At 62.6% G+C, this 27,538-nt stretch overlaps 3 protein-coding genes across 3 annotated transcripts in view; 1 reads left to right on the top strand and 2 right to left on the bottom strand.

Annotated features, from left to right (window-relative positions):
• Catsperd (catsper channel auxiliary subunit delta) overlaps window positions 1-17,471 on the top strand; it is a 39,771-nt gene extending 22,300 nt beyond the window's left edge. Inside the window, exons 14-23 of the mRNA XM_026404254.2 lie at window positions 1,185-1,298; window positions 2,470-2,562; window positions 3,234-3,292; window positions 5,950-6,028; window positions 6,142-6,194; window positions 11,192-11,266; window positions 12,793-12,921; window positions 13,505-13,688; window positions 16,017-16,177; window positions 17,258-17,471. Of these exons, the coding sequence (XP_026260039.2) occupies window positions 1,185-1,298; window positions 2,470-2,562; window positions 3,234-3,292; window positions 5,950-6,028; window positions 6,142-6,194; window positions 11,192-11,266; window positions 12,793-12,921; window positions 13,505-13,688; window positions 16,017-16,177; window positions 17,258-17,471 (1,161 nt within the window). The remainder of the gene's footprint in view (window positions 1-1,184; window positions 1,299-2,469; window positions 2,563-3,233; window positions 3,293-5,949; window positions 6,029-6,141; window positions 6,195-11,191; window positions 11,267-12,792; window positions 12,922-13,504; window positions 13,689-16,016; window positions 16,178-17,257) is intronic.
• Window positions 17,472-19,391: 1,920 nt separating this feature from the next.
• Window positions 19,392-21,196, bottom strand: Prr22 (proline rich 22). The gene is made up of 3 exons (XM_026404417.2): window positions 21,002-21,196; window positions 20,845-20,907; window positions 19,392-20,413 (listed from the first exon to the last, which is right to left on the bottom strand). The coding sequence occupies exons 1-3, from the start codon at window positions 21,129-21,131 to the stop codon at window positions 19,392-19,394; spliced, it is 1,215 nt and encodes a 404-aa protein (XP_026260202.1). The 5' UTR covers window positions 21,132-21,196.
• Window positions 21,197-21,612: 416 nt separating this feature from the next.
• Dus3l (dihydrouridine synthase 3 like) lies at window positions 21,613-27,010 on the bottom strand. The gene is made up of 13 exons (XM_026404416.2): window positions 26,374-27,010; window positions 25,370-25,670; window positions 24,339-24,860; window positions 23,838-23,879; window positions 23,594-23,746; window positions 23,249-23,365; window positions 23,015-23,080; window positions 22,819-22,929; window positions 22,624-22,720; window positions 22,395-22,470; window positions 22,034-22,222; window positions 21,829-21,957; window positions 21,613-21,754 (listed from the first exon to the last, which is right to left on the bottom strand). The coding sequence occupies exons 1-13, from the start codon at window positions 26,532-26,534 to the stop codon at window positions 21,682-21,684; spliced, it is 2,037 nt and encodes a 678-aa protein (XP_026260201.1). The 5' UTR covers window positions 26,535-27,010; the 3' UTR covers window positions 21,613-21,681.
• Between the last annotated feature and the right edge of the window lie 528 nt (window positions 27,011-27,538).

Raw genomic sequence — 27,538 nt, 5'->3', positions numbered from 1 at the left:
TATTTTTGATAATATTTTTTGTGGGATCCAGGATTGAACCCAGGGGTGAGCTACACCCCGAGACCTTTTTGTTTTTATTTTAAGGCAGAGCCTCACTAAGTGCTGAGGCTGGCCTTGAAGTTGTGGTCCTCCTGCCTCAGCCTCCTACTTGCTGGCCCGCAGGCCGTGTCCTTCCCCCGCTCTCCTGCACCTGTTCCACTGGGTGAGCAGCTGGTCTCCTGACAAATGATCCTGGCTAAAAGCATGAAGCAGTCCTTCTGGCCACCCAGCGAGGGAACAGAGAGGCTCAGAGGACAACAGTGGTTTACGTTAGAGAGCAGGCGCCACACTGAGCGCTCACATCACCCACCACGTCCCACCAGCGCCAGCAAACCCATGTCCACTGGGTCGCCTGGATCCTGCCATCGAGTTTCCCAGAAACGCCGAGGGCAGAGGAACATGTTCAGCCATCCCAGAGAGCTCTAGGCTCACCCCAACAGCCAGGGTTCCCCAGAGATATGCAGAAAGGGAACTAAAGAAATAAAGGGAACCTGTTGGTGGCAGGCGTATTAGCTGGCTTTTCGTTACCATAATGAAATACTAGAGGCAGGTTATGTTTTGGGAAAAAAAAAAAAAAACCTGTTTTTTTTTTTTGGCTTCTGGTTTGGAGGTTGGACTCCAAGTGTAGCTTGCATCAGATGGTGGCAGAGGTGTGTGGTCTCCATTTCTGTCCTGATAAAGCCACCAGGCCTCCCTCCGGTCATGGGGCTCCACCCTAATGACCTGTCCCATCTAGTCACTTCCCAGAGGCCCCACCTCTGTGCCTCGAGGGATCAGGCTTCCACCTCCTCAATACCATCGGCATTGAACTTTGGGGATTAAGCTCTGCCTGATTTCCGGGAGACAAATCATATTTGGATCATAGCAGACAGAGACCTCAAAGAGATGACCGTGTCCAGCAGAGCCAGGAGGCGCAGGAACGCACATCTAGGCAGTGGCGCGCTCGAGATGCACAGGAAGCACTGCTGGGGGGCGGGGAGGGTTCCCCGGGGCTGGCAGGGAGGACAGTGGCACAAGTGGAAGTCCAGGTGACCCGCCCAGCCAGACCTGGGCTCCATCCCCAGGGCCCCTGCGTCAATTACCACTCACCGCCCCTTCTTTTTGGAAGCAGGGGCTTGACCCTTTCATCCTGTCTTCCTGACCAGATAGAACTTCTGGAAAGCAGATTAGAATCCGAGATGTACACCATTGACATGAACAGCAAACTGAATTTGTCCTTCACACTGATACCCCGGCTGGGCATGTCCCCCATTCCACTGGTGAGTGAGTCTCTGATGCCCCTGACGGTCAGTGCTAGGACACTGCCTTGGCAGCGCCCAGGCTGTGCCCAGACTCTGGACGCCCCTGGCGTCCCCTGGGGAGAGAGGCCTCTTCGGGTGACTGTGAGACCTCTGCAGGTGACTCCACAGCCAGCCCTCTGTGCTGAGTTTGTGGCTGACCGGGCCCTTCCCCACCCTTCACGGAGCAGCCCCAGGCCAGGTGAGGTGCTGGGAAAGGCAGGAGGTTCCAGGACCGTGAGGGTGGGGACCGTGTGCCTGAGGTGGCGGGAAGGCAGTGGGCCGCCTGCAGGACCCCGCTTAGCTCTGTGCGGGCTCTGGCTGGATCCAGGCATCCTGCAGTTGGGGATCTTCAGAAGTCAGCCAGGTCTGAGCAGTGAGGGGAGTGCCACGCTTTGCTTTCAGGTGTCCTCTGTGACCTAGGGAGGACTAGCCGGGGATGGACCTCTGCCTCAGGGAGTGAAATCGGGGTGTTAGGACATGGGGGGGGCTGTGGAAGCTTGTGGAAGTCAAGCTTACTTCAAAGAGTTTGTTCAGCTTCGCTGCCCCCCGGCCACCAGTCCAGTGGTCAAGGTGGTCTCCTGGCCTTAGTCTGTGAAGGACGCCGCCCCTCCCCAGAGTTTTTCTTCAGCTTCGCTGCCCCCCGGCCACCAGTCCAGTGGTCAAGGTGGTCTCCTGGCCTTAGTCTGTGAAGGACGCCGCCCCTCCCCAGAGTTTTTCTTTTTTTCTTTTGGAGACAAGGTCTCACTAAGTCGCGCAGGCTGGCCTCAAGCTTGTGATCCTCCTGCCTCAGCCTCCCGAGGAAGCTGGGATGACAGAGGTGGCCCCAAACCAGGCGAGGCTGCCTCTTTGAGATGGCATGCGCATGACCCCTGCAAACCCAGGCCTGGGACCGGGGCTGCCTCTGCTCTCCCCAGGGGTCCCTCCCCCCACCTCCTCTACGGGAAAGGCCTGGGTCGCCCAGCTGCTGCCACCTGCAGAGTGGCACTGAGGTCCAGAGAGGGTGGGTGGACGAGGGCACGCGGCGGGGCGTGGGACCAGCAGCCGCAGTTCAGGGCGAGGCTGGTCTTCTCCGGAGGAGGACGGGTCCCCTGCACTTGCCCTGCTTGGGCTGCTAGCTCCAACAGCCGCCCCCCACCATCTCGCTCCCCAGGTGATGGTGAGCAACCCCTACTCCCTGGGGCTGCAGGCCACCATCTACGAGGAGGCTGACAACACCTTCGACGGCAACATCGTGTACAAACTGGTAAGTCCCAGCAGTCAGGCTGGGGGACCTCAGGCCTTCATGGAGGGGACCCTCCCTCCTGCTTCCCTTGCTTGCACATATAGAGGGTGAAGCATCGGGGAATTGGGGGGATGCACCCCTGCCCCTTGTTGGCAGGGGACAGGCAGCGGTCACCCACACTTGACCTCATCACTCACATGGGAGCCTGGCAGGACAGCCTGGCAGCCCAGGCAGGGCGCGAGCCCTGGGCAAGGTGAGCCAACTGAGGTATCAGGATTGGGCCACACCAGGGAGGGACTCAGCCCAGCAGTCTGGGACCCGTTGTGCGTGTGCACCCATCAGGCCTCGCAGTCACCCCTGCAGTGTGCACTGGACCCAGCGCCAGGGAAGCACAGGGCAGTTTGCACGGGGCCTGCCGGTGTGACTGGCTGCAGGGAAGTCTGGTCCAGCCTGCCCCCTCACACCTAGGTGACTGGGACGTGGCTGCTCCAGGGACAGACACCGCCAGGGAGTGGGTGCCCTCAGCTGGGGCAGCACCCTGGAGCTTCCAGGAGCCGGGCCCCCAAGGGCAGCCTGGCCAGGGGGCTGCGGGGCTCTGGGCTCCTCCCAGAACCCTCTCCTCAGCTCTCCTCATTCTGATGGGGGACATCCGGGAGCCCTGCTCCAGGTGGGGCCTTTTCCTTGGTTCCTAGGACATTGACCTCAAGCAGCAGCACCACTGGGGCAGGGCCTCCCCCAACTTCACCTCCAGGTATGTGGCCCTCTGGACAGAGGAGGGGCTCCTGCTGGCTGCAGGGTTCCCTGGGAGAGAGACAAGGCTGAGCTGGACCCCAGCTCAGGACACCGGGTTGAGAACAATTGAAAACGCTTTGCAAAGTAAACAGAATTGGCACACGCGGGGGCCGCCGTCCCGCTGAGGGTTCTCCCCAAAGAACGGAAAGCAGCGTCTCAAAGGGACGCGTGTGGCCAGCATGGGCAGCGGCAGCTCCCCGAGCCCCGGTCCGCGCTCAGAAAGAGGGAAACCCGGAGCGCAGCAGTGGTGCTTGGTGACATGAGCGGGGCACAGAGGGCATGCAGCGGAGTCCACTCCCGGGTCCACCCCGGGCAGTGTGGGGAGCAGGCCGGGGGGGCGGGGCCGCGGCCCAGGCACTGAGTGGGGCGAGGGTGGGGACGGGGGTGGCCGCGTCCCCGAGCTGCGCCCGCAGACGCGGCTGGTGTGTCCAGCCTTGAGCTACGTGGATTCTACCCCCGTGAAAAAAGAAGGGCCGGGGGCGGGGCCGACCTGGGGGAGGCGGGGCCGAGCCGTGGGGGCGGGGTCGAGCTGGCGGGGCGGGGCCGAGCTGGCGGGGGCGGGGCCGAGCAACCGAGAGGAGGGGTCGAATAAAGGACCCTGGGAATTCCTGAGCTGCAGGGCGCGTGGGGAGCCTCAGGGATGCCAGTTGTAGAGGTTCACAAATTCATTCATCCATTGAACACTTACGTCTCAGGAAATGTGCGCCCCAGGCACTTCTACCCTTAGGGGACCTGAATGACAGGGAGACAAGGCATAGTTACGCGGGAGCCCGAGGAGTAATAAGAAAGAGTCGCGAGCGGGAGCCCGTACCCTGGAGCTCATCGGGTGGAAGGGAAGGGTATAAAGATGCAGATGCGGCGGCTGTTCAGACGGATTTGACAGGAACACCCCGCAGTCCGGATTGAGGGTCCGACAGGGGGCGCAGAAGCTGGTGGCAGAGCCGCAGAGTCAGCGGTGACACGCTGACGTCAGGGGTGGTTTTAACAAGTGACGGCCCTGCCGGGTGTCTGCGGCCATGGTGGACTGCCCAGGGCTGGGCGACTGCAAAGAGCAGACGACTTCTCCTGGTTCTGGAGGCCAGGGTGCTGGTGTCTGGTGATGACCTTCTCACTGTGTCACCCCACGGTGGGAGGTGGCAGGCTGGAGAGCCCGAGCCCCAGCCAGTGACGGGGCAGGCTCACTGTGGTTCCCGTCCCTGTGCGAGCGGACCCCCCTTCCCCGGAAGCAGCCACTCATCCTGCTGAGCTAATGGCTTCTCCTCGGCCCCCACCTGGCGAAAGTGTTGTCTTGGGGACTAGGTTTCCAACACGTGAGCGTTGGGGGCACATTCAATCCACAGCAGCTAGGCGACCACCAACAAAACGGACACAGGAAGAGGTGGAAACTTGAGAGAAATTTGGCCTCCACCTGAGCAGAGGTTCTCAGCACTTAGAGATGGGTGGATGGGTGGGTGGATGGTGGGTGGGTAGATGGATAGGTAGGTGGGTGGGTGGATGGTGGGTGGGTGAGTGGGTGGATGGATGGTGGGTGGATGGGTGGGTAGATGGTGGATGGATGGGTGGATGGGTGAGTGGATGGGTGGGTGGGTGAGTGGTGGATGGGTGGATGGTGGGTGGGTGGGTAGATGGTGGACAGATGGTGGATGCATGGGTGGATGGGTGAGTGGATGGGTGGGTGGGTGAGTGGGTGGATGAGTGGATGGTGGATGGGTGAGTGGGTTGATGGATTGGGAGATGGATGGTGGGTGGATAGATGGTGGGTGGTGGGTGGGTGAGTGGGTGGGTTGATGGATGGTGGGTGGGTGGGTAGATGGTGGATAGATGGGTGGATGGGTGGATGGTGGGTGGGTGAGTGGTGGATGGGTGGATGGTGGGTGGGTGGATGTAGATGGTGGATGGATAGGTGGATGGGTGAGTGGATGGGTGGGTGGGTGAGTGGTGGATGGGTGGATGGTGGGTGGGTGAGTGGGTGGATGGTGGGTGGGTGGGTAGATGGTGGATAGATGGGTGGATGGGTGGATGGGTGGGTGGGTGAGTGGTGGATGGGTGGATGGTGGGTGGGTGGGTAGATGGTGGATAGATGGTGGGTGGATGGGTGGGTGGTGGTGGGTGGGTGAGTGAGTTGATGGATTAGGTGGATGGGTGGATAGATGGTGGGTGGTGGGTGGGTGAGTGGGTTGATGGATGGTGGGTGGTTGGGTGGGTAGATGGTGGATGCATGGGTGGATGGGTGAGTGGGTGGATGAGTGGATGGTGGATGGGTGAGTGGGTTGATGGATTGGGAGATGGATGGTGGGTGGATAGATGGTGGATGGTGGGTAGGTGAGTGGGTGGGTTGATGGATGGTGGGTGGGTGGGTAGATGGTGGATGGATGGGTGGATGGGTGGGTGCTTGGGTGGATGGTGGGTGGGTGGGTGAGTGGGTTGAGGGATTAGGTGGATGGGTGGTGGTGGGAGGATGGATGGATGGGTGGGTGGGTGGGTGGGTGAGTGGGTGGATGGATTGGGAGATGGATGGTGGGTGGATGGATGGTGGACAGGTGGTGGATTGGTAGATGACTGGTGAGGGTAGACCATGCTCCGTGTCCACTGACAGCACACACCCCTGCTCCACAGCATAAGGCGCCCCACGATCTCCACTTTGACTGTGGACATAGCCAACAGGGAGATTTCGTGTGTGGACATGAAGCCACAGGTAGGCCCTGACCCTTTGCCTCCCCCTCCCTGTGTGAGCATGTGCCCGGCCGTGCTCTCTGCCAGCTGCAGCCCTCCCTCCCTGACCTGCCTGTCCCTCTCTGTCCTCTGCAGTCGATGCTCATTTCTGTGGGTTGTGATCTGGAAAAGAAGATCGTTGTGCAGAAGTAAGTGTGTCAATATGCGGGTGGGGTGGCACACAGCTGGGTGGCCGCAAGGGACAGCTGCTCAAGTGGGTGTCGTGTGTGTTCGGCTGTTTCCTGTTCGTCTCCCATTCCCACAGTAAAATGTCAAATAATCTGCTGGCAGAGCGCTTGCCTAGCATGCCTGGGGCCCGGGTCCACCCAGGCACCAACCCCAAAAAGTCGGTTAAATAACCACCGTGGACAGGCTGAGCCGGCTTCTGCCACGTCCCTCCCGCACTGCCTCCTCTTCCTTCTCACCGGCGTGTTCTGTTTCCTCCTTTCAGCCCCCTAATTCCTCGTTTTGATCAGGATTGCGCAGGGTCTTCGGCTTTGATCTCTTGCTAAGAATAATTTAGAAAATTTGCCTTCAGTATCCATGATCGCCCCCCGGAAACAGAGTCATGGGAACCCAAGGAAAACAGCAAAGAAACCGAGTGGGGCTCCTGGCCTCCCTGTCCCCGCAGACACTGCTGTGCTGGTGGGCAGACCATAGCTGCTCTGGGTGGACACCTGACGCATGGCACCTGCCCATTCCTGTGGTGTAAACGCCCCAAGGTGGCCGCTGATCTCAGGCTCATGAACCCCCGAGGGTCAGGTGGCTGTCTCGCGGCAGCGCAGGGTAATGACAGGCTCCATGGCAGTTTCCCCAGGTCTCCCCCCAACATGGAAGGGTCTGCGCAATTGATGGATTACATACCCTGATCCTTATCTGCAGGAAATGGTTGTAAAATACCACACAGTTTGTTCCAAAAAAGTTGGGCAAAGGCTTGAACCAGCACTTTCCAAACAAGGAAGGGAAAAGAGACGCCAGTGGCTGTAGAACACACCGGACGCTGCTGCGGGGAAGGCACCAGGTCACTGAGCGGGGGACGCACGTTAAAGAGCTTAGCTCTCAGGAGAGCTGGTGGGGTCGCCACGCCCACCACCCAGCTCTGCCAGAGGCTGAGGCAAGAGGATTGAAAATTGGAGGCCAGCCTGGGCAACTTGGTGAGACCCTGTTTCCAAATAACAAGGCTGAGGTGGAGCTCAGTGGTGGAGACTTCCGGGCTGATCCCAGTTTGACGAGACCCGGTAACGCGCACCTGAGGACGGCCAGGCTCCAGAGTCTGGCAGCGGGGAGTCCCGTGAGGTTGGGGTCCCATAGCTCCAGGCTCAGAGCCGCTTTTGGGGTGTACGTCTTCCAGCCATTTGCAAGCCCCCGAGGACCCAGCGGCCCAGAGTGGTCACAGTGGCTTATCCTGACAGCTTCCAGGAGGAGCCAGGCCGCGTGCCCCAGAGGGAGTGAAGCACCCCAGCATGACGTTCTGACATAGCAGAATGTCACAGTGAAGAGAAGGAGCCAGGCCACGTCCCCTGTGCAGGGAGAGCCACCGACAGGAGGCCAGGCGGGCCACTGCAGCCCTGCCCGTCTGCGCTCCACCTGCACCTGAGGACTTCCTCCTGCCCCCGCAGTGCGGCCGCCTGCGCCAAGGCCAGCCTCTGGTGGCTCTGGTGGCTCTGCTGTGCCTTGACCTGAGGAGATGGCCCCGCCCCTCCGTGGTCCCCCAGCCCCACGGCGGAGACCTCAGACAGACCCCCAGGATGGACACGCTGCCGAAGCCCGGCCAGTCCTGCCCAGCTGCCACGGCCTCAAGGAGCCCAAGGAGACTGAGGACAGGATGTCGCGTGGGAGGCCGTGGGGCTGCAGGATGGGAGGGTGCTGGGGAAGCCACGGCAGCAGAAGAGCCCAGTGACAGCAGTGTTTCACTGGGTCCCCGAGCCACGGCAAGTGCTCTGCCAACGTAGAACCCACCTAAAATAAAGCCACCCAGGGCCACCAGGCTCGGGGACGCATGCCTGTGATCCCACGCTGGAAGGCAGGAGGAGGCCAGTTCAAGGTCAGCCTGTCTCAAAATGAGGAGGGCGCAGTGGCCAGGCACCCTGGGTCAGTCCCCAGGAGCAAGAGAGAAAAGTCAGGGCCACGGCGGCCTCCGTCAGGGTCCAGGACTGGCCCCAGTCCTCTGAGGTCAGCTCTGAAAACCTGCTTCCCAAGAGCCCGCGGGGCCGGCACGGGACAGAGCAGGGCGCTGCTGCAGGGGAGGGCGGGCTGCCTGGGGCGCTCGAGGGTCCCAGCAGAACCGCTGGGAACAATCTGTGGGGGCAGGTACGGGAGCACTGTGCCCGGGGCGGAGACACGGGGGTCCGACAGATGAGACAGAGAAATGGGTCACACAGGGACGGGCGGATGGACAGATAGAGATGTGGGTTTGGGGGGGAAGGGTGCTGGGAATTGAGCCCAGGGGTGCGCTACCACTGAGCCGCATCCCCAGCCCCAGCCCTTTTCAATTTTTATTTTGACAAAGGATCTCGCTAAGGCGCTGAGGCTGACCTCAAATTTGAAATCCTCCTGCCTCAGACTCCTGAGCCCCTGGGATTACAGGCATGTGCCATCACACCGGGCCTAGAGGTGGATTTTTGAGACTTTGTGTCACCCAGGCCAACTGACAAACATACGCGCACACACATGCACACACACGCACACACTTTTTCTTTCTAAGTGTGTGACTGTGCCTCGTGCTCTTGCCTGGTTACTCTGGGAAGACTCGTCCTGCTCTGGTCAGTTTAGAGCACACAGCTACCTCTCCACGGCCACACGGAGGCCACCCTGCGTATTCTGATGTGTCCATCCTCGCCCGTTGCTGTGGCTTTGATAGAACACTTGAGACTCAGTAATTTGCAAAGATAAGAGGTCAGTTTAACTCAAGAGCACTGCGTGAGGCCCTGCTCTGCACCTGGTGTGGCCTCGTGCTGTGCGTGTCAGGTGGCTTGATCCGAGGCCCCCTGTCCCCACCGTGACTCACCACTCCCAGGAGCCACACTGGTCATCAGCTCTTCCACCAGGGCAGGTCCCTGGTGACCCCAAGGCCATACTGTGGCCCCCCGACTCTCCACCTTCACTGGAGGTTCGGTGGGGACAAAGCCCACCCCAATGCAGCAGTACCCGGCCTGCCCCACTGGACCGCCTGTCCTGGCCACAGGCTGGTGGTGCACCTGCCGGCCAGGGGAGTGCAGACCCAGAATTGGACCCAGGACGGAGGCCTGTGCACCGAGGCCCTCGCCCTCCGGGATCCAGCGGCCGTGCTGTCCTCTCCTTGGGCGTCTCCCACTGCCCCTGCCCATGGCGGCCTCTCGCTCTGCTCTCCTCTTCCGCCAGCCAGCCTGGACGGATGGAGACCAGCTCTCCAAGGCAGACGGCCAGGTGTGCGGCCGAGGCCTTGGGGCCAGGGAGGCCGTAAAGGCAAGAAACCCACAGGAGAGGGTGGAAATCAACACTGTGGCCCAGAAGCCCGTCACAGGGGCTGGTGAGGGATTGGGTGGGGAGCAGAGGACCCCTGCAGCACGTCACTGTCACTCCTGATGTCCTGCACACCTCTGTTCTCCTTAGGGGCCGCGTAGCAGCTCCATCTACTGAACCTCCTTCCCCGACACTCTACCTGGGACGTCTTTCCTACTTCAGGCTGCACAGCTAGGCCTCACCTTTTTATCAGCTGCATAGTGTTCCTGCATGTGGCCAGTAAGCTGTCCCTGTCTTTAGGGACATCTGAGCTGCACGTGAAGCTACAGAGCCCCCAGCCTTGTGTGCCCATCTTCACGTACCACCAGGGCGTGGGCTCTTCAAGATGAACTTTGCGGAGACTTGCTGGGTCCAGGCTTCTGTCTCAAAAAGCTGTGTCAGGACTGGGCTGGGGCTCAGTGGCAGAGCGCTCGTCTGGCACGTGTGAGGCACTGGGTCCGATCCTCAGCAGCACATGAAAAGGTGTTGTGTCAACTACAGCTGAAACATAGTAAGAAAATAAGGCTGGACCAAAAACACTTGAGTAGACATTTCTCCAAGGAAGACAGACGGGGCCAGCGAGCCCTCGAAAGAGTGCCCCGCGCCACGCGGGAGGAAGGGGCAGGTCACACCCACGAGGAGCGCACCCAGCATGAGAGGCACTGGGAGGACGAGGCCGGGTCGGACCCTGCGCACCGTGGGCAGGAGGGGAGAACGGGAAGCCACTGTGGGGAGCTGGCGGCCCTCAGAGAAGGGAAACACAGGATCTGCACACCCTGGGGCCGTCCCATTGCTGGGAGCAAACCCAGAAGGACCATGTCCTCAGCAGCAGGACCCACGAGAGCCGAGGCGTGGGGCACCGTGGGTCACGAGGGGCGAGGGACCCTCACGCCATGCACACCACGGCGCCCTGACTCCTGCTCTCACGTGGGCGCACCCCAGGGACACTGTGCTCAGAGACGCAGCCCCAGACGCAGCAGGACACGCGGCAGCCTCACCCCCAGGAGCTGGTGTGGCAGGGGCCGAGCTTCAGTGTGGGGAGATGGAATGTTCTGGAGAGGGTGGTGGGGACGGCTGCACAGCCCTGTGTCTGCCCCGGGACCCTGGACTGCGCACTGGAGTCTCATCAAGACGGTAGCTCCTGCTACATGTGGGGCGGTCCACATCCTAAGTGACTTTTTTTTTTTTTTTTTTTTTTTGGTGCCAGGGATTGAACTCAGGGACACTCAGCCACGGAGCCCCATCCCCAGCTCTATTTTGTATTTTATTTAGAGTCAGGGTCTCACTGAGTTGCTTAGGGCCTCGCTGTAGCTGAGGCTGGCTTTGAACTCATGATCCTCCTTCCTCAGCCTCCTGAGCCCCTGGGATGACAGGTGTGGCCACCGCGCCCGGCCTCTAGGTGACATTTTTATGTCTTTATTTTTAGTCGATGTAGAGGACAGCATGCCTTTATTTTATTTGTTTTTCTGCGGTGCCCAGGATGGAACCCAGAGCCTCCCACGTGCTAGGCAAGCGCTCTGCCACTGAGCGCCAGCCCAGCTGCACCCTCTAGGTGGCGAACCGTCCCCTGGCCAGGTCGGGCCCCACTGCCTGCATCCTTCCCAGCCCCCGGCTGCGGAGGTCCCCTCCAGGCCAGGCAGCTCTCACCATCTTTTCTTGCTCACAGCAAAATCTCAGCCTGCTCCAAGGGCATCCTGAACGCCGTGGAGCTCCAGAAAAACTTCTCCTACGTCATCGAGAAGTAAGGCTGCCCCTCCCCCAGGACGCAGGGCAGGGCAGGAGTGAGGGGCTGACAGCTGGCCAGAGGGAGTCCATGCTGGGCGAGGACCAGAGCCAGGAGGTCGCCGCCCACAGGGCCAAGCCACCCAGAAAGAGCCACCGTGCCAGGCCCTGGGCACCCCTGGACACCGCCCCAGCTGCCCCAGCTCTGGGTCTCCCCCGAGGTAGCGGGACCGCTGGACATTCCCAGCCTGGATGGGAGGGTGCAGCGGACCAGGGCCTGGTGGCCGCACGTGTAGTCCCTGACCCCGGGGCTGAGGCAGGAGTGTCACCTGAGCTCATGAGCCAGAGACCAGCCGGGGCAGCATAGTCAGGCCCTGTCGCCCGAGACAAGCAACCGGACTGTCTGGGCCGGACGTGTGGCCTCGCCACTGCCCTCGACACCACAGCACAAGAGCCATCACCGACACCTACAAGTGGGTTCGCAGGCCACCCACAGGTGACACACAGGTTCTGCGAAATACCACACCTTTTCCAGCACCGGGAATTGGACCCAGGGGCACTTATCCACTGAGCCCCAGCCCCAGCCCTTTTTTTAAAATATATTTTTTTAGTTGTAGATGGACACAACATCTTTGTTTTTGTTTATTACTTTTTTTTTAATGTGGTGCTGAGGATCAAACCCAGGGCCTCACGTGTGCAAGGTGAGCGCTCTACCATTGAGCCACATCCCCAGTCCCCTTCCCAGCCCTTTTTAAAAAGTATTTTATTTAGAGACAGGGTTTCTCCAAGTTGCCTAGGGCCTCGCTGAGTTGCTGAGGCTGGTTTTGAACTCGCCACCCTCCTGCCTCAGCCTCCCGAGCTGCTGGGATGCAGGTGTGGCCACCAGCCTGGCATATTGCACTTTTTTTACATAAGGGATTCAAGCATCTGTGGATTGGGGAGTCCTCGGGGGATCCCAGAACCCATCCCCGTAGGACTAATCCCCTTCGGATCCTGAGGGATGCCTGTAGCTGTAGATACGGAGGGAGGGAAGGAGAAAGACTAATTGTAAGGAATTGGCTGAGGCCTGGAACTTCGGACATCTGCAGGGTAGTGGAAACTGGAGCCCAGAAAAGAGCTGCAGTTTGAGCCTCATGGCCATCCGCTACGGCACAAGGGTTGGGATTGGGGGCAGGTAGGTGTTTGTTCTGTTCTGGCCTTCGCCTGATTCGGGCAGGCCCACCCAACATGGTGGGTCCCCCACAGCACTCAAAGAGCCCTGATGTAAACGTCAGTCTCATTCAGAAACCAGAAAAGACACCTTCACAGAAACAGCCAGATCATGTTCCACCAAAGGCCTGGACCCAGTGATCCAGCCACGTTGATACACAAAATCAACAGGAAATCCCAGTGTCTCTGGGTCTTGACTGTGAAGCTTGCCCCCTAGATGTCACCTCCATTCGGGTGAAAGTCCCTGTTGCAGAGGGAAAACAGGCTGCAAAGGGCCTGGCAGAGGGCAGGAGCTGACCCCACTGCCTGTCGCTGCTTCCTGCTCTCTTATTAAAGGGAATCCTACGACTCCAGCTACCAGGGGCAGCGGTCCAACAAGGACCTGGTGGTGCAGTACTCGTACAAGGACCTGGGCTGCCCGCGTCTCGTCTACTACGACACCCCCTGGAAGCCCGTGATCGAGCTGTAAGAGCCCCGTGGGTGCCCAGCTGGGGGACACCTCCGGGCCCTTGCCTCGGGCCCACCTGGTCGGGGGCCTCCTCAGGGCGGTGGTCACTCTGCCCTCTGGGATCACAGCGTGTGCCACTGCGCCAGGCCCAGCTGGCTTTTCAAATATTTGTCACTTGCCTCTGGTTGGTGGGACCCACGGTGCAGCTGCCACGTGAGGGGAGCCAACTAAGCTGCAGATGTCACCAGAAACCTCTGGGGCCGGGCAAGCGTCCTGTTTGCTTGGGCAGGGTGCCGCTTGGTGATGGCATGCTTAGAGTGTGCAAGGCCCGGGTCCTCACACATGCCCAGTGTGCGCGTGGGATCTGTCCCTGTGCTTATCATGAGGTTACTCGGTTCCCACACACGGCATCAGCTTCCTCCCGTCCCTGCTCATCGGTCCCTCTCAGAGAGGCTGCTGCCCGGTGCCTGGCCCCTACTCTGTCCCCTCTCCCTGCACCTGGCGCGGCCCCCCACCCCCAGGACAGGTCCACGCAGCGGGCAGCTGCGGCAGAGGTCTTCTCAGGTCCTTGGAGCAGCCCTGCCCCGCGCTGTGTCCCAGGTGGCGGAAGTCGGACTTCCAGGAGATCGTGAGCGCCGAGTACGTGCTGCTGGAGGTGAACGGGGTGTTCACCTACTCCTACGCCATGACCGCTGGCTCCGCCTCGTGCCTCAGCCAGCCCCAGAACTGGACCAGCATCCTGGACTCGTCCTCCAAGAAGGGACCCTTCTCCTGGAACAGAGAGGTAGCGCTGACCCTCTGGTCGGCACAGATCATGCCTGGATGAGGGGGAGGGTCGCAGGCCCCGGGGGGATGGGAGAGCGTGGCACTGGGCCGTCCTTTGGAAATCCGCAAGGGAACTGACCACGGTCCGCTGGGCCCTGCTGCGGGGGTGAGCCCGCCGGACGCCATCTCCGCGGACTGACTCAGCTCAGGGTCTGAGCTCCGTGAGCGTTTCCACCATACGGGGTGGTCTGTGGTCAGCTGGGAGGCAGACGGCGGGCCGCTGGCCTGGTCCAAGGCCGAGCGCAGAGCGGTGCCGCCAGCAGGGGGCGCGCGCTCCCCGCGCCCCCGCCCGAGCGCTGTCCAGCGAGGTGACCGGCTCTCGGTCTCGTGGCCCTGGGCCTGTGGGCTCACCTTGAGGGTGCTGAGGATGCACCCAGGGCCGGACACGTGCGCGGCGAGCGCTCTGCCGCGGAGCCCCAGCCCCAGCCCGTCAAGGGCTCTGGCTATGCCGCGTTAGTGTCGCTTTCCCTGTTTTTAAAGATGAAACTCGCTTCACATTCCATGAACTTTGGGGGTTCTGGAGTCGGACCCAGGGGGGCGCCATCGCTGAGCCCCAGCCCTTTCTCATTTTTACTTTGAGACGGTCTTGCCAAGCTGCCGAGGCTGGCCGTGAACTTGCAGCCTCCCGCCCAGCGTCCACTCAGTGGAGGGGCAGGGGTGTGCCACCGTGCCCAGCACTGTGGTGACTTTTTTTCTTTTTTAATAGTTACTTTTTAGTTGTAGTGGGACGCAACACCCTTGATTTATTTATTTACTTTCACGTGGTGCTGAGGACGGAACCCAGGGCCTTGTGCATGCTCAGCCCCGGCTTTGGTGACCTTTTAAGGGAGAATGTGTCAGAGTTCCGCACCACATAGTATTTCGGTCACCGACAGATGGCATGTGTGGCCATGCTCCTGTGAGATCAGGACAGGGCTGAGGACGCCCTGTCACCTGGGGCCTCGAGTGCTGTGGCCGTGCAGCTCTGGACACCACTGAGCGGCCCAGTAGCACAGCGCAGGCAGCTGTGCTGGGCCGTGCAGCTGTGGGGCTGATGACAAGGCGCCTGGTTCCTGTGTTCCCTGAGGTTGGGACCCAGGGCCTCAGGCAGGCCAGGCGCACTGTGGCTTTCAGACACGCCCGAGACGTGTCTGTCCCGGAACCCGTCCTGTGGAGCTGCGTCTCTGATGGCTAGAGACTAAACGGTGTGCAGTTCCGCAGGGTCCCCAGGCCTCCCCCCTGCAGTCTTGTCCCAAGGTGCCCAGGGACGCGCGCACCAGAGTGTGCTCGAGTGTCCTGCAGCGAGGACCCTGGTGCCTCTCTGTCGAGGGACACCTTCACTCCTTTGTGCTGGGTCCTGTGTCCTCGGCGGTGCCCGTTTTCTTGCGGGCTGGGGTCTCCTCTTGGTTTTCGAGAGCTCGTGGCTGATGTCAGGCCCCGTGCCATCCCCGGGTGGCCTCTGCCTCTGGTCTTCACTCACACCACACAAACTACCCCTGGCTCCCTGTTGCTCTCCTTTGTTGCTGGATTTTCCCTCTGCTCACCTGCCTCCCTTCTGGGAGGCTCCGGGCAGGCGGGGCAGAGGACCCAAGTGTAGGGCCGGGAGGTGGCCTGGGTCCTGGCTGAGGGCAGCCAGCATACTGGGCCAGCCGCGGGCTTCCTGGGTGAGGGCGGCTGGTGCGGGTGGACAGGCTGACAGCCCTGGGGAAGGCCAGCTTGCCAAGCTGGAGTCATCTGCAGACCCCCCAGGCTGACGGCCAGGGGCCTCCGCCTCCACAGAGCAGTGGGCACCCTGCTCCCGAGGCCCAGCAGGAGGCTGCGAGTCCAAGGCCAGCCCCAGAACTCAGCAAGGCGTCTCCAGCATAACAGGGCTGGGGTGTGGCTCAGAGGTAGAGCAGCTGGGCGAGGTGCAAGCCCCCACCCACGACAATCCCGGACGCGCAGGAGTCCGCAGCAGGGCACTGTTCATCTACCTCCAAGTGTCACCCTAGAATCTGGGGACAGGACAGAAAGCTGCCACCTCGACTGGTCCCCTGACCTGGCTGCATTGAGCCAACAACAGACCCCGGAGGGGAGTCCGGGCTCCACCTTCCCGGATCCCAACGTGGAGTCCCACCGGGCGGCTCCTCCAGGGCTGTGAGGAGAGCCCGTCCCTGGCCCTCTTGGCCAGCCTTGTGGACGTGCCACCCCACCTCTTCCCTCACCCACATGGGGGGTCCCCTGTGCCTGTGAGGGTGCAGTGGAGGGTGGCAGGCAGCTCCTGGGAGGACAGGCCAGGGCCAGTGGCGTGCTTTTGTCCCCTCCCTAGAACTACATAAGCTGCCGCGACAGCAGCAGCAACCTCACTGCCTTGGAGTGGCCCGATGTCCAGTACCAGGTCCTGGGGGGCCTAACAGACAACGAGATCATCTTCGACCAAAGGAACGGGTTCTACATCTTCCACCTGTCCATCGTGGACCCCTACTACAGGTCAGCTGGTCTGCCCTGAACCAGGGCCACCTGGCAAACTGGGGGCAGGCTCTGTGGGGCGGGCCACACCTGTGCAGGGTACTCTTTATGCCCCTCCCTCACCGGCTGGTAGATTCTGACTGAACTGACTTCCCATGGGGCACCGGGGCCACAACTGTCATCCCAGTGACTCTGGAGGCTGAGGCAGGAGGATTGCAAGTTGGAGGCCAGCCTTAACGACTTAGCAAGATCCTGTCTCAAAATAAAAGTTAAAAGGCTGGGGTGTGGCTCAGCGGTAGGGTGCTTGCCTGCCTCCCACACGTGAGGGCCTGTCTCTGTCCCCAGCGGTACCAAACAACAGAACAAAAATCCCAGCTCAGACTGTCCCACAGAGTGACGATTTTAAGTTCTAGTTGACATTGGTTCATTCGGGAAGTCCTGGCCCTCTGAGGATTCTGCAAGTTAAACCACCCAGTGGTCACAATGTTTAAAGAACCCTGTCTGTACTGGACACGTACAGGGTTTTTTCTGGCCACCATTCCCTAAGTAACACACGACAACAACCGCTACACGGCCCGGGGCCAGGGGTCCGTCCCTCAGAGGTGACTTCCGGCCTGGGGAGGACACAGGTTCTGTGCCCAGACTGCCCGTTTCACACAGGGGACAGCTGGATTTCGGATTCACAGCCAGTGCTCCTGCCACCTCAGTGGGGGACACCGTGGGGGCAGGCTGCAGGCAGCTCAGCCACTCAGCGCTGCCGGCCTCGGGGGAAGGGGGTCTGTGAGCCGGCCACCAGGGGACTGACGACTTGCATGGGGGGTGGCTCCAGGCAGCCTGTCCCATCAGAAGTCCCCACCCAGGGGCGTCAGGAGCACCTGGAGCCAGCCCAGTACTGGTGGCCAGCGTCCCCCTGGGGACGACACGGGCGACTTCCTCACCCTGCTTGAGTCCTCTGAGCCATCACCGTGGATGAAGGTCCACCCAGATGTCCATGGGGCCTCCTGGGCCCAGGGCTGGCGCCCACTGCCATGTCCCCTCAGTCCGCAGCCCGCTGTCCTGGGCCCTGCGGCTGTCCCAGCGCCTCCCCTCCTGCCCCCGCAGCTACTGCCAGCTGGAGACCACCTTCAGCATCTATGTGTACGGGGCCTACCCGCGCAGAGCCATCCCGCCAGAGGCCGCCATCGTGCTGCTCGTCAGCGGCCTCCTGCTGGCCGTATGGCTGGCCCACCTCGTCCTGCACACCAAGGAGGGCCACAGGTGCCAGCAGTGCTGTGCCAGCCTGTGCTGCTGCGGCTGTGCCAGGGCCAGGCACTGAAGCCCCGGCCCCGCCAGGGCTGAGCACGGGGGCCTCGGAGTAAAGCGTCACACTGAGCAGGCAGCAGGCGCCTTCTTCCCACTCCCCGCCGGCAGGATCGCCGTCTGTCTTGCTGGGTTGGAACCCAGAGGGCCCAGGCCGGGAGGGTGCTCTGCCTTGGGAGACACACCCCGGTCCTTTTTTTTCTCTTGGTACCGGGGATTGAACTCAGGGACACTGGACCACACCCCAGCCCTGTTTTGTATTTTGAGACAGGGTCTCCCTGAGTGGCTTAGCGCCTCGCTTTGCTGAGGCTGGCTTTGAACATGTGACCCTCCTGCCTCAGCCTCCCAAGCTGCTGGGATGACAGGTGTGGCCAAGGCACTCAATCCTCACTGATTCTGTGACACTGTGGCATCCCGAGGCCGAGCCCATAGGACCACGGTTTCCTAGAGATGACACTCAGTGCCCTCTCCACAAACCTCACGTCTGTAACGTGCAAACCAAGCAGTGCCCAGCGCAGGCTCCCAGCCTCCCGTCACTGGGATCTGCAGTCCAGGGCAGCCCCAGGGCCGAGAGCCTACCACACAGAGCCTGCCCACCCTTTGCCTTTTGTGCCAAAACCACAGCAGGGACCCTGCCTTGTGTTCCCAGCTCCCTCTGCGCCCGGCCAGTCCTGTGCTTCTGGGCGGCCCTGCCTCCTCCCCTCCGCTCACTTGGCTGGACCGATGACGAGGGTCCACACCGTGTCAGACCTCAGCTCGCGAAGCTGAGCAGGGTGGCGTACCCCGCCAGGTCCCAGGCCCCCTGGGCTCCCCCAGCACAGACCTCGGGTCCCCGGATGAAGGTCCCAGCACCAGGGGACAGCCCAGGGCGGGCAGGACTCCCAGCCCATCCTGGGAGGAGCAGGCCAGGCGAGCCATCCCACAGGGGTGTCCCAGGTGGGGCGGCCTGCCACCTGCTGTTTGGTCACACGTTCCTGGGGGTGGCACCCCTCAGGGTCACCTTGGGCACAGCAGAAAGGCAGGGGAAGGCCTGTGCATGGGCAGTCCCATGGGATAAGGGGGGAGGCTGAGGACACTGGCGCTTGGGGTCACCCTGCCCTTCCTGGACTGGGCTGTCTCTGGCTTCTCAGATCAGCACCTAGGCAGTCCCCACTGGAGCCCTGCTGGACACCCTCACCTGGGCTCAGGGGCCACGTGCCACACGTGTCCCCGCCCTCCTTACTGGGCCTCCCTCCTGCACCGGCCTCGCCCACCCGGAGCCAGCGCTGCCCCCACCACAGGGGGGTCTGCTTGTGCCCAACCCTCACCACCGGCCAGTCGGCAGCACCAGCCCAGCCCCTGGCCTGCCTCCCCTCGCCCACCACTGGCCCAGGGCTGCGGCAGGGCCTGGCCCATGGCCCCAGGCTCCACAGAGGCCCCACAGAGTCAGGGCCTCTCCCACCCTCTCCCACCTGTGCAGCTTCCTGGGACGCAGGGCAGACAGCAGGGTACAGACCGAGCGTGCTGGCCACTCCCTGGGGAACCTTGATTTCCACCACCAAACACAGAAGTCAAGTCCTCGTGCTGGCTGGACGCAGTGCCGCGCACCCCTGATCCCGGCTGCTCAGAGCTCCTGAGGACTTGGCAAGACCGTTTCAAAATGAAAACGGCTGGGGATGGGGCCAGGGGAAGAGCACCCCCAGGGTTCCTTCCTGAACCAGAAAAAACAAGCTCCCCACTTCCCGAGGACCCCTGCTCGGGCCTCTGGCGCAGGGACGGGCCTGTCTCCTGCGAGTAGCCCTGGAGGCCAGCATCACCAAGTGCTGGGTCCTCCCGACCTCAGCACGCAGCAGGGCACAGCCCTGCCTTCCCTGAGACACGGGCCAGGGCCCAGGTGTCCGCACACAGCCTCCTGCCCCCGGAGGCCAAGGGATGCCAAGCCGAGAGATCAAAACTTTTAATGGGGGGTGACTCCCAGGTCCTGCCGCGGCCCCACGGGGGCTGCCACCTGCCTGCCCTTGCCACCCGGCTTCCCCTTCCTGACGGCAGAGGCAGCCTTCTTCTTCCCCGGGGGGTCAGACCTCAGGGCAGGGGCCGCAGGGTCAGCAGCAGGGGGCCCCAGGCGGGGCGGCGGGTCCTCGTCAAGCGCCTTGAAGTTGAAAAAGCAGTCCACGTTGGACACGGTGTCCAGGATCTCGGGCACGCTGTAGTCGAAGGACAGCAGCTCGTCAGGCAGGTGCAGGGAGCGGATGTCACTGGAGGAGTCGTCGCCGCCGCCCCCGCAGTCGGGCAGGCCGGGCCTGGGCAGCTTGCGCGGGGTGGCCTCGGGCTCCGCACCGGCAGGCAGGCAGTCGAAGAGCTTCATGGCGTCCTCCAGCAGCACGTTGTCCGGGAGCACAAAGGCCCGGGCGGCCTCCGGGGCCCTGATCTCCCCCGGATCCGTGGCAGGCGGTAGGCTGGGCACGGCCCCACTGCCACCCTGCGGCTCCTTGGTGGGGACAGCCAGGGGCTCACTGGGCCGTGCGGCCCCCTCAGACCCGGGGACTTGGCTGAGGTGGCCCTTGAGGGGGCCGTAGGTGCTGGGGGGCAGGGTGGCCTCGGTGGGCAGCGTGACGAGCAGCTTGCTCTCCTTGGGGGGCGCCAGGCTCTCCTTGAGCAGCGGCGGGGGCAGGTCCACAAAGGCGGGGGGCCCCCCATCGCCCACAAAGCCCAGGGCCTCGGGCCCAGGTCCCTCAGGGGGGAAGTAGGGCATGAGGTACTGGGGCCCCCCGGGCGCCGGCTGGTAGTGGGGGTACGCTGGCGGGGCTGGCACGGGGCCCTTGAGGTAGCGCTGCGGCTCCAGGAGGTAGCTGCCTGGCGAGGCGGGGCCCCCGGCCACGGCCAGCTTGTACAGGGACGACTGGCCAAAGTCGGTGGTGGCCCACTCGATTCGGTAGATGCGGGGGTCGAAGAAGCAGCCGCAGGGCGCCATCTGGAAGCCTGCAGGCAGCGGGCGTGGGCACCCACGGGGTTGGGACAGGGGCCTCCTGACTAAGGGCCCCTCGCTCTGAACTCTCTGGGGGTCTGTCTGGGCGAGGACATGGCTTTCTCCGCAGCTTCCTGAGGGATGGGGGCCCCAGGCTTTGCTTCAGGGACCCACTGGGATCCGGCCTCACTCTGGGTCCCCACGGGCAGGGCCCAGGGCATGCTCTGGAGGCTGGGCAAGGGGGGGCAGAGCTCGCCTCTGGGGAACCCGGGGAGCAAGGCAAGCGGCCTGCCTCCTGGCACAGAGGACTGGCCCCTGCTCTGGGGCACCCGCCTGAGGTTGGGGACTCAGGCCCACCTGCAGGGTCCCATGGGGGCAGAGAAGGGAGATGAGCCCTGCCCACTCTTAACTGCTCCGGCCCTCGTTGAGCTGGGGTGGCCGGTACCTGCTGGAGGGGCGGGAAACGCCTCTTTCTCCGAGCTTAGGGGCTGATACAGGAGGTTCGAGGCTGTGGACAAAGGGGCCCGGTGGGTGGGGCCTGAGCTGCGGAGGCGCCCTGGGCACCACCTCCGCGAGGCCGCCCCCACCCCCGCCACGCGTACCCACGGCAGGAGCAGGCTCGGGGCAGGCGGGCGCTGGCTGGCTGCCCAGCCCCTCGGTGCTCTCCAGGCCCCTGGGGCTGAAGCCTTCCTGGGGGGCTGCGGTGGGGTAGAAGGGCTTGGGGTGCTGCATGGGCAGGCGGGGCCTGGCAGGTGGGAGTGGAGGCGCCCACCGGAGAGCAGGCTCAGAGTCCTGCGGGGTTCTACGCCCCTGGTTACTGGGGCAGTGGGTTCCAGGCCAAGGCCTGCCCACCAGGTGGGGTTCCGGGGGTGGGAGGGTGGGTAGGAGGCAGAGGGGACACCCAGAGGTGAGAGCCAGGTGTCACCTGGGGTGGTCAGACCCTGGCCTGGCCTCTCTTCTCCGGCAACACTGTCCACTGCTCAGAGCCATGGCCCCCAGCAGGGGCCCTGACCTCACCCGAGGCCCACTCCACCACCCGCTGGCAACCTGGTGGTCCTGGCCTCTGGGCAGCACAAAGCACAGCCCCACCGGGCCCTCGGGTGGCCGGAGGCCTGGTGCATGAGTGCGGCGGCTGGGAAGGGCTGCCGTCCAGGAGGGAGGCGGGGGCGACCGGGACGGCAGGGGGGCAGGCGAGGAGCAGCCGAGCCGCAGAGAGGCCTGGGCTCCCAGAGTGAGCCGTGTTTATTGTCTTGTCCACGCGGGGGCCGGGGCCTGTGGGCTACTACTTGTACGCATTGGCCTTGTGCTTGGGCAGGAAGACGAAGCCGGGCGGTACAGGTCCCAGGAGCATCTCGCTGTGGGGAGGGCGGGGGTCAGACCTGGGGCTTGGCCACCCCGGCAGCCCGCCCCAGCCCCACCGCCCGGGCACCTGATGCGGATCCAGTCGGCCGCCTGCTGGCTGGCCATCAGCGTCTCCAGGTAGTCGCGGCCCAGGTAGTAGGGTGGCCGCTCGTTGACCCTCTGCGGCAGCCGCTCCAGCAGGCCCACGGGCACGTACCTGCAGGGATGCAGGTCAAGAGGAGCCTCCAGCCTGGGCCGCTGCCCCCCAGGGGCCACCCCCAGGGGCCACCCACCTGCACAGGAAGGAGAGCCACTCTAGCAGGAAGCGCCTCGTCTTCTCCACGCCCTGCGTGTCTGAGCCCCAGTGCTCCAGCCCGTAGCTGGTGAAGTCCCTCAGGATGTCCAGGCGCTCGGAGGAGGAGATGTCCCAGTGCCGCTGCTCCTTGATCTCCGTGAACAGCCACGGCTTCAGCAGGGCCCCGCTACGGGGTGGGGGCATCAGCCGGCGGCTGCCTGGGCCCTGGGCCACAGCCACCAGAAGCCCTCCCTGCTGCGACTCCCCTCGCTCCCTGCCTGTCCTGGTCCCACAGGACCACAGCGGGCCCCTCACTCCCACGCAGCTGCCACTGGCCTTAGGTCCTACAGGGAACTCACCGGGCGATCATGACCCCGGCCACTCCCGTCTTCAGGGCGCGGTTGGCATCCTCGTATGACAAGATGTCCCCATTTCCTGAGGGGACAGAGAGGGCACCTCGGGAGCTGCTCTGGGTGATCCCCACCACTGGGTGGCCCCCGTCAGGGCAAAAGAGGTGCAGGTGGGTGAGTCTGATGAAGGGGGTGGCCTCAGGTGGCAGGGGGACAGAAATGGCTTTGGGGCACCCACCGAACAGCGGCATGGGGCTGGCGGCCTTGGCGCACTGGGCGATGTACTGCCAGTCGGCCAGCTTAGTGTAGCGCTGCTCCCGAGAGCGGCCGTGGAGCTGAGGAGGCAGAGGTGGAGATGCAGACATCAGGCACACAGGTGGCCGTGGGGACAGGGGCCATGGGGACGGCGGCCACAGCCCAGGCCGGGACCCACCGTGACGAGGGCCGCACCCCAGTCCCGCAGCTCCGGCAGCAGGCGGTGCGCCAGCTGCACCCGCTCCTGGACGCCCGTGCGCAGCTTCACCGTCAGCGGCACGTCCAGCACCTGGGGACAGGAGGGAGTTGGCGGGGCCGGGGACAGGCCGGGGATGGGCCGGGGACGGGCTGGGGCAGGGCCAACCATCACGCACCTGGCTCATGCCGCGGACGATCTGCTGGAACTTGGCCGTGCGGTTCATGAGTGCGCAGCCCCCACCCTGGGGAGAGGGAAGGTCAGCCCTGCCCACGCCACCGGCACCGCGACCACCCAGCCCTGCCAGGACTCGCGCCACGGCGACGTCTGCGGCCACCTGCCCAGTCTCCAGCTGGCGCGACACCTTCATGACCAAGTGGGGGGAACTGAGGCACAGGCCCGGCCACCTTACCTTCTTATACACCAAGTCGATGGGACAGCCGACGTTGATGTCCACAAAGTCCACCTCGATGGTGCGGCCCAGCAGCTCTGCACACCTGGTCATGGTGTCGGGGAAGGCGCCCTCCAGCTGTGGCACAGCAGGAAGACCCCAGGGCCTCGCACCTGGGGACTGCCACACGGCCATGGCCACCCGCCCTGGCCTCCCAGGGGGTGGTCAACCAACCGCCCTGCTGGCATCATCTCTGAGGCACCAGGCCTGCACCAGGGCCACTGGGCTGTCACCCAGGCAGATCCTGAAAGTGGCGCTGAAACCTGGCAGCCACAGGGCCCACCCCGCCTCTGGGCAGACGCTGACCTGGACACCGAAGATGTCCTCGCACTGGTGGCGTTTGAGCAGGGCCCACTCGGACATCTGGCCCTGCAGCAGGTTGGTGCATACAGCCATCTCCCCACATGTCACATCCGCCCCAAAGCGCTTGCAGATCCGCCGGAAGGGCAGGTTCCCGCACTGGGCCACCAGGACACAAGACATGTGAGGCCACAGCGGGCAGGGACCCAGGGGCCCGGGCCAACCAGCCCCCTCCTCTGCCAGGCCCTACCGTGGTGAGGGGGGCCAGGTACAGCTTGCCGTTGATGTCCAGCTGGAAGGAAGAGACCACGTGAAGGCAGACTCCCCCACAGCCCAGGACGCTCCCCTCTGTCCTGCCATCCTGGCTCCTTTCCACCCAGGGCTCCTGCAGGTGACCACCCACCCTTCGTAAGACTCCTTCTTTGCCCCACACTCCCTGTGCTGGAGAGCTCATCTCTGACCACCAAACCCCAGCCATGATGCCCCTGCTCTCAGAAGCCTTCTGCGTTGCCCCCATGCCCAGCCCTGGCGCTCCAGGGCGGCGCTGTGCGGCCAGCTCTCCTGCCCGCCACGCTGAGGCTAGCTGAGGCTGGGCCCAGGCTGGAGATCAGAGGGGAAGGTCAGCGGGGCTTCTCCAGGCACCTGGCTGTAGGCGTCTAGCACAGGAGTGACACAGCTGGTGCCCGGCAGGCGCGTGCTGTGAGGCCAGCCCTGCCGCCGCACCTTCTGCAGTGGGGCCTGGAACACACACCCGCTTCTTCTCACAGGGCCGCAGCCTGACCACGTCCTCGTCCGTCAGGGGCCCGCAGGTCTGCACAGGGCGGCTGGGAGAGCAGCCAGCGTCTGGCCCAGCGGGGGCCTGCTGGGCGCCACAGTCGCTCTGCCCTGGGGTGCCCTCGGCTGCGGTGGCTTCGAGGACGGCACCAGCCGAAGGGCCTGGCAGCTGGCCCTGGCTCAGCTGGCGCAGGGCGAGCTCAGCTCGCTCGAAGCGAATCTTGCGCTTGCGCAATTGCTGCTGCAGGGCCTTGTCCAGGCCATTGCGCACTGGCTGGCGGTGGGCCCAATCTGAGGCCAGCTCCTCCTGCACCAGGTTCTGGCCCTCGGGCCCCAGGTGGGCCCCAGCGAAGCGACAGGTCACACCATAGGGGCATCTGCCGAAGGTCTCGAAGAGCACACAGCGGGGGCCCAGGTCGGCCGGCTTGGTCTCCAGGTAGCGGCTCACGTCGTGCAGGAAGCGGCAGCGGTCACCAAAGACACACTTTGCAGCAGACTCCTGTGGAGCGGAGGGAGGACGTCACAAGACCGGGAAGGTTGCTTGTGCGTCCCAGATCCCCGTCTTGCCTGTGTCCTCAGGCACGGCGGCAACCTCCCCAGGCCTCAGGCTCTCCATCTGTGACTGGGGACCAAGAGCAACACAGTCGGTCCTCGACCTGCCAGGAGGTCACCTGCAGACACCCACGGTAGGTTAAAGATGCTCCACGTCCAAAACATGGGGCCCGCAGAGCATCGGCCTTCACCTTTCCAGCCTCGGGCTGACGGGACCCAGCATCATGTGACTGTCACACCACTCACAAGAGCGTCTCATGTTACAAATCAGGAAAACATCAAAATTCAAGTCTCAAAGTGCGGTTCCTGCAGAATGTGTGTGCCTTTCCCGTCATCAAAACGTCAGATCAGAGGCTGAGTCACACCAAGTTGCCGGCTGTACTTACGTTGTGACGGGATCCTGAGGATCAAATAGGGACTGAAGCCCCCAGAACCTACTCATGGGGTCATGCTCACCTGAATCAGTGAGGGGCAGAGCCTGGTCTTGTCATAGTGTGTGGGCTTCACGTGGGGCCGGCCCTTGTTCTGGCCCCGGGCCCTTTTTTGGGCCTGTGGCTGCTGCCCCGGCTCAGCTGCCTGCTCCGCCTGCCCATCCTCCGACTGCCCATCCTCGGTCTGCCCATCCTCCAGTCGGATCCTCTTGGCCCTAGGCTCAGCCAAGTCATTGCCATCAGGGTCTCCTGCCTCCGATTCCTGCTGGAGCTTCTCCCCTTTGGCTTCCAGGAATTGGTGAAACTGTTCCTTGGTGGTGAGGTATCTGCCAGCAGAGAGGGAGAAGAAAGGGGACTCGTCCAGGAGGTCCTCCTGTGAGCGCAGAACACTGGGGTGAGGAGGCTGAGCACTACCCCTGTTTAAATGCTTCAGTTGACAAAGAACTCACTACTGAGAAGCAGCCAGCTCCCATCCAGGGCTAACCTCAAGGCCAGAGGGAGAACCTACTTTGTTCCTGGTTCCCCAATCCCCTGAGCATCAGGCCTAAACATAAGTTTTATCAAGCAGGAACATCCCTGGCCTAACGTGGGAAACTACAAGTCCCAGCATGCCTTGCAGCGAGGACCAACTCGCCTTCCAGCCCCACAGACACTGCAATCCCCAGCATGCCCTGCGGCATTCGCGGCGACGCCAAACCCCCTCCAGCAACAGCGGCTGTAGGTGCACACGCGCCGTTCCCACCACAAGGAGGGACTACAGCCCCCAGCACACACTGCGGGTCTCGCCTAGAACCCCGCCTATCCAGCACGCACGTGGCCGCCCCTCACACAAGTGACAGCCTCCGACGCACACCTCTGCGGGTGTTAGCCTGACCAGTCTGCGGGCTATGAGCGGAGGAATAGCCCGGACTGAAGACTGCAAGTTCCCTGCTCTGGACCGTGCCCCACATCCGGGCATGCGCCGCTCGGGCAGCACTACGGGTACCGGGAAGACTACATCAGGTGCCCCCTGCTGCTCTGGAGACTCACTGAGATTTAATGGGCGCGACTCCCCGTTCTGACGCGCTGACTGCTGAGTCGCTGTCACCTCCACTCTCTGCTGGGGCCTTCTTCTCTCCCTCCGCCATCGACAACTCAAGGCCGTTGTGGAATGTGGCAGACAGGCCTTCCGGGTCGCGCATGTGCTCCATGGCCGTACAGGGCGAGTGCGCATGCGCACAGCGCTCCAATGACGCTGTTATGCGCGCCTGGCGTCACGGGGCGGAGCCAAGCGTGGGTGGGTCCTCGGACGGGCTTGTGGGTCAGAGGGAAGCCAAAAAGGGTCCTCAAGGGCTTCAACCTGACACCTGCGGGCCACAGGGAGTGTTCTGCTCTGCTTTAAAAAATATAAATTCTGTGAGGGGGAGTGGCGTGGAGGAAAGTAGTTCCCAGTAACCTTTTATATGTTTTTATAATAACCGGAAGGCAGGAGCGCAAGGCTCCCAAGTAAGGACAAGGAGTTGGCAGCACGGTGCCCCTGATGGACGGTCGCACGTCGTAGGCGCGTATTGAGGTCTCTTACTGGGTCCCGTAAGTCTGTACAGTTAGCGCACGTTAATCAAAAGTTTAAGGAATGTTTAAGGAGAACTTACTACCTACCCTGATTTGATCATCACATACTGTGCATGGGTCAGATCATCACAGGGCACCCACATGTTTGTACAATAAAAATAATTATTTTTAAATGTAAGTTTCACTACTTTTAAGTGGGGCATTTGTTCAACAGATAATTAGTTGACAATTTATGTGCCAGATGCTCCCTAGATTCTGGAGATACAGCAGTGAAGAAAACAAAATCCCCCTGAGCTGGCGCAGGAGTTACAAAGACAGTGAACATGATAGGTAACTACCCTGTTAGTAGTAATGAAGTAGGGAAGGGGAATTGGGGATAACACTTTTGGTGCTTGCACATTTTTAGTAGGATGGTCAAGGAAGGCTTCACCAACAAGGCCATATTTGAGTATACTCAGAAGAAGTGAGAGTCATAGGGCTATTGAAGGAAAAAGTGCTCCAGGAAGAGGGCATAGCTGTGCAAAGGTCCTGGGGCAGGACTGGACTGAGCATGCTGGAAGCACAGCAAGGAGAAGGAGAGGTTGGGAGAGGACAGGGAAGGTCATTCAGGGTCCTTTGGGCACAGGGAGGACTTGGACTTTGA

The sequence above is a fragment of the Urocitellus parryii genome, chromosome 3 (assembly GCF_045843805.1).
Source record: "Urocitellus parryii isolate mUroPar1 chromosome 3, mUroPar1.hap1, whole genome shotgun sequence".
Classification (NCBI taxonomy): domain Eukaryota; kingdom Metazoa; phylum Chordata; class Mammalia; order Rodentia; family Sciuridae; genus Urocitellus; species Urocitellus parryii.
Note: the sequence above shows the minus strand (reverse complement) of the source record. Positions and strands in the feature narration are given on the sequence as shown.

Excerpts from the sequence above, each read along its gene's own strand:
- Prr22 (XM_026404417.2), bottom strand. The coding sequence starts at position 21,131 with ATGCAGCACCCCAAGCCCTTCTACCCCACCGCAGCCCCCCAGGAAGGC. Across the intron at positions 20,908-21,001 it reads CGAGCCTGCTCCTGCCGTGG|CCTCGAACCTCCTGTATCAG; the intron begins GTACGCGTGGCG and ends CTTTGTCCACAG. Across the intron at positions 20,414-20,844 it reads GTTTCCCGCCCCTCCAGCAG|GCTTCCAGATGGCGCCCTGC; the intron begins GTACCGGCCACC and ends CGCTGCCTGCAG.
- Dus3l (XM_026404416.2), bottom strand. The coding sequence starts at position 26,534 with ATGGAGCACATGCGCGACCCGGAAGGCCTGTCTGCCACATTCCACAAC. Across the intron at positions 22,930-23,014 it reads TCGTCCGCGGCATGAGCCAG|GTGCTGGACGTGCCGCTGAC; the intron begins GTGCGTGATGGT and ends TCCTGTCCCCAG. Across the intron at positions 21,755-21,828 it reads GCCGACTGGATCCGCATCAG|CGAGATGCTCCTGGGACCTG; the intron begins GTGCCCGGGCGG and ends CCCTCCCCACAG.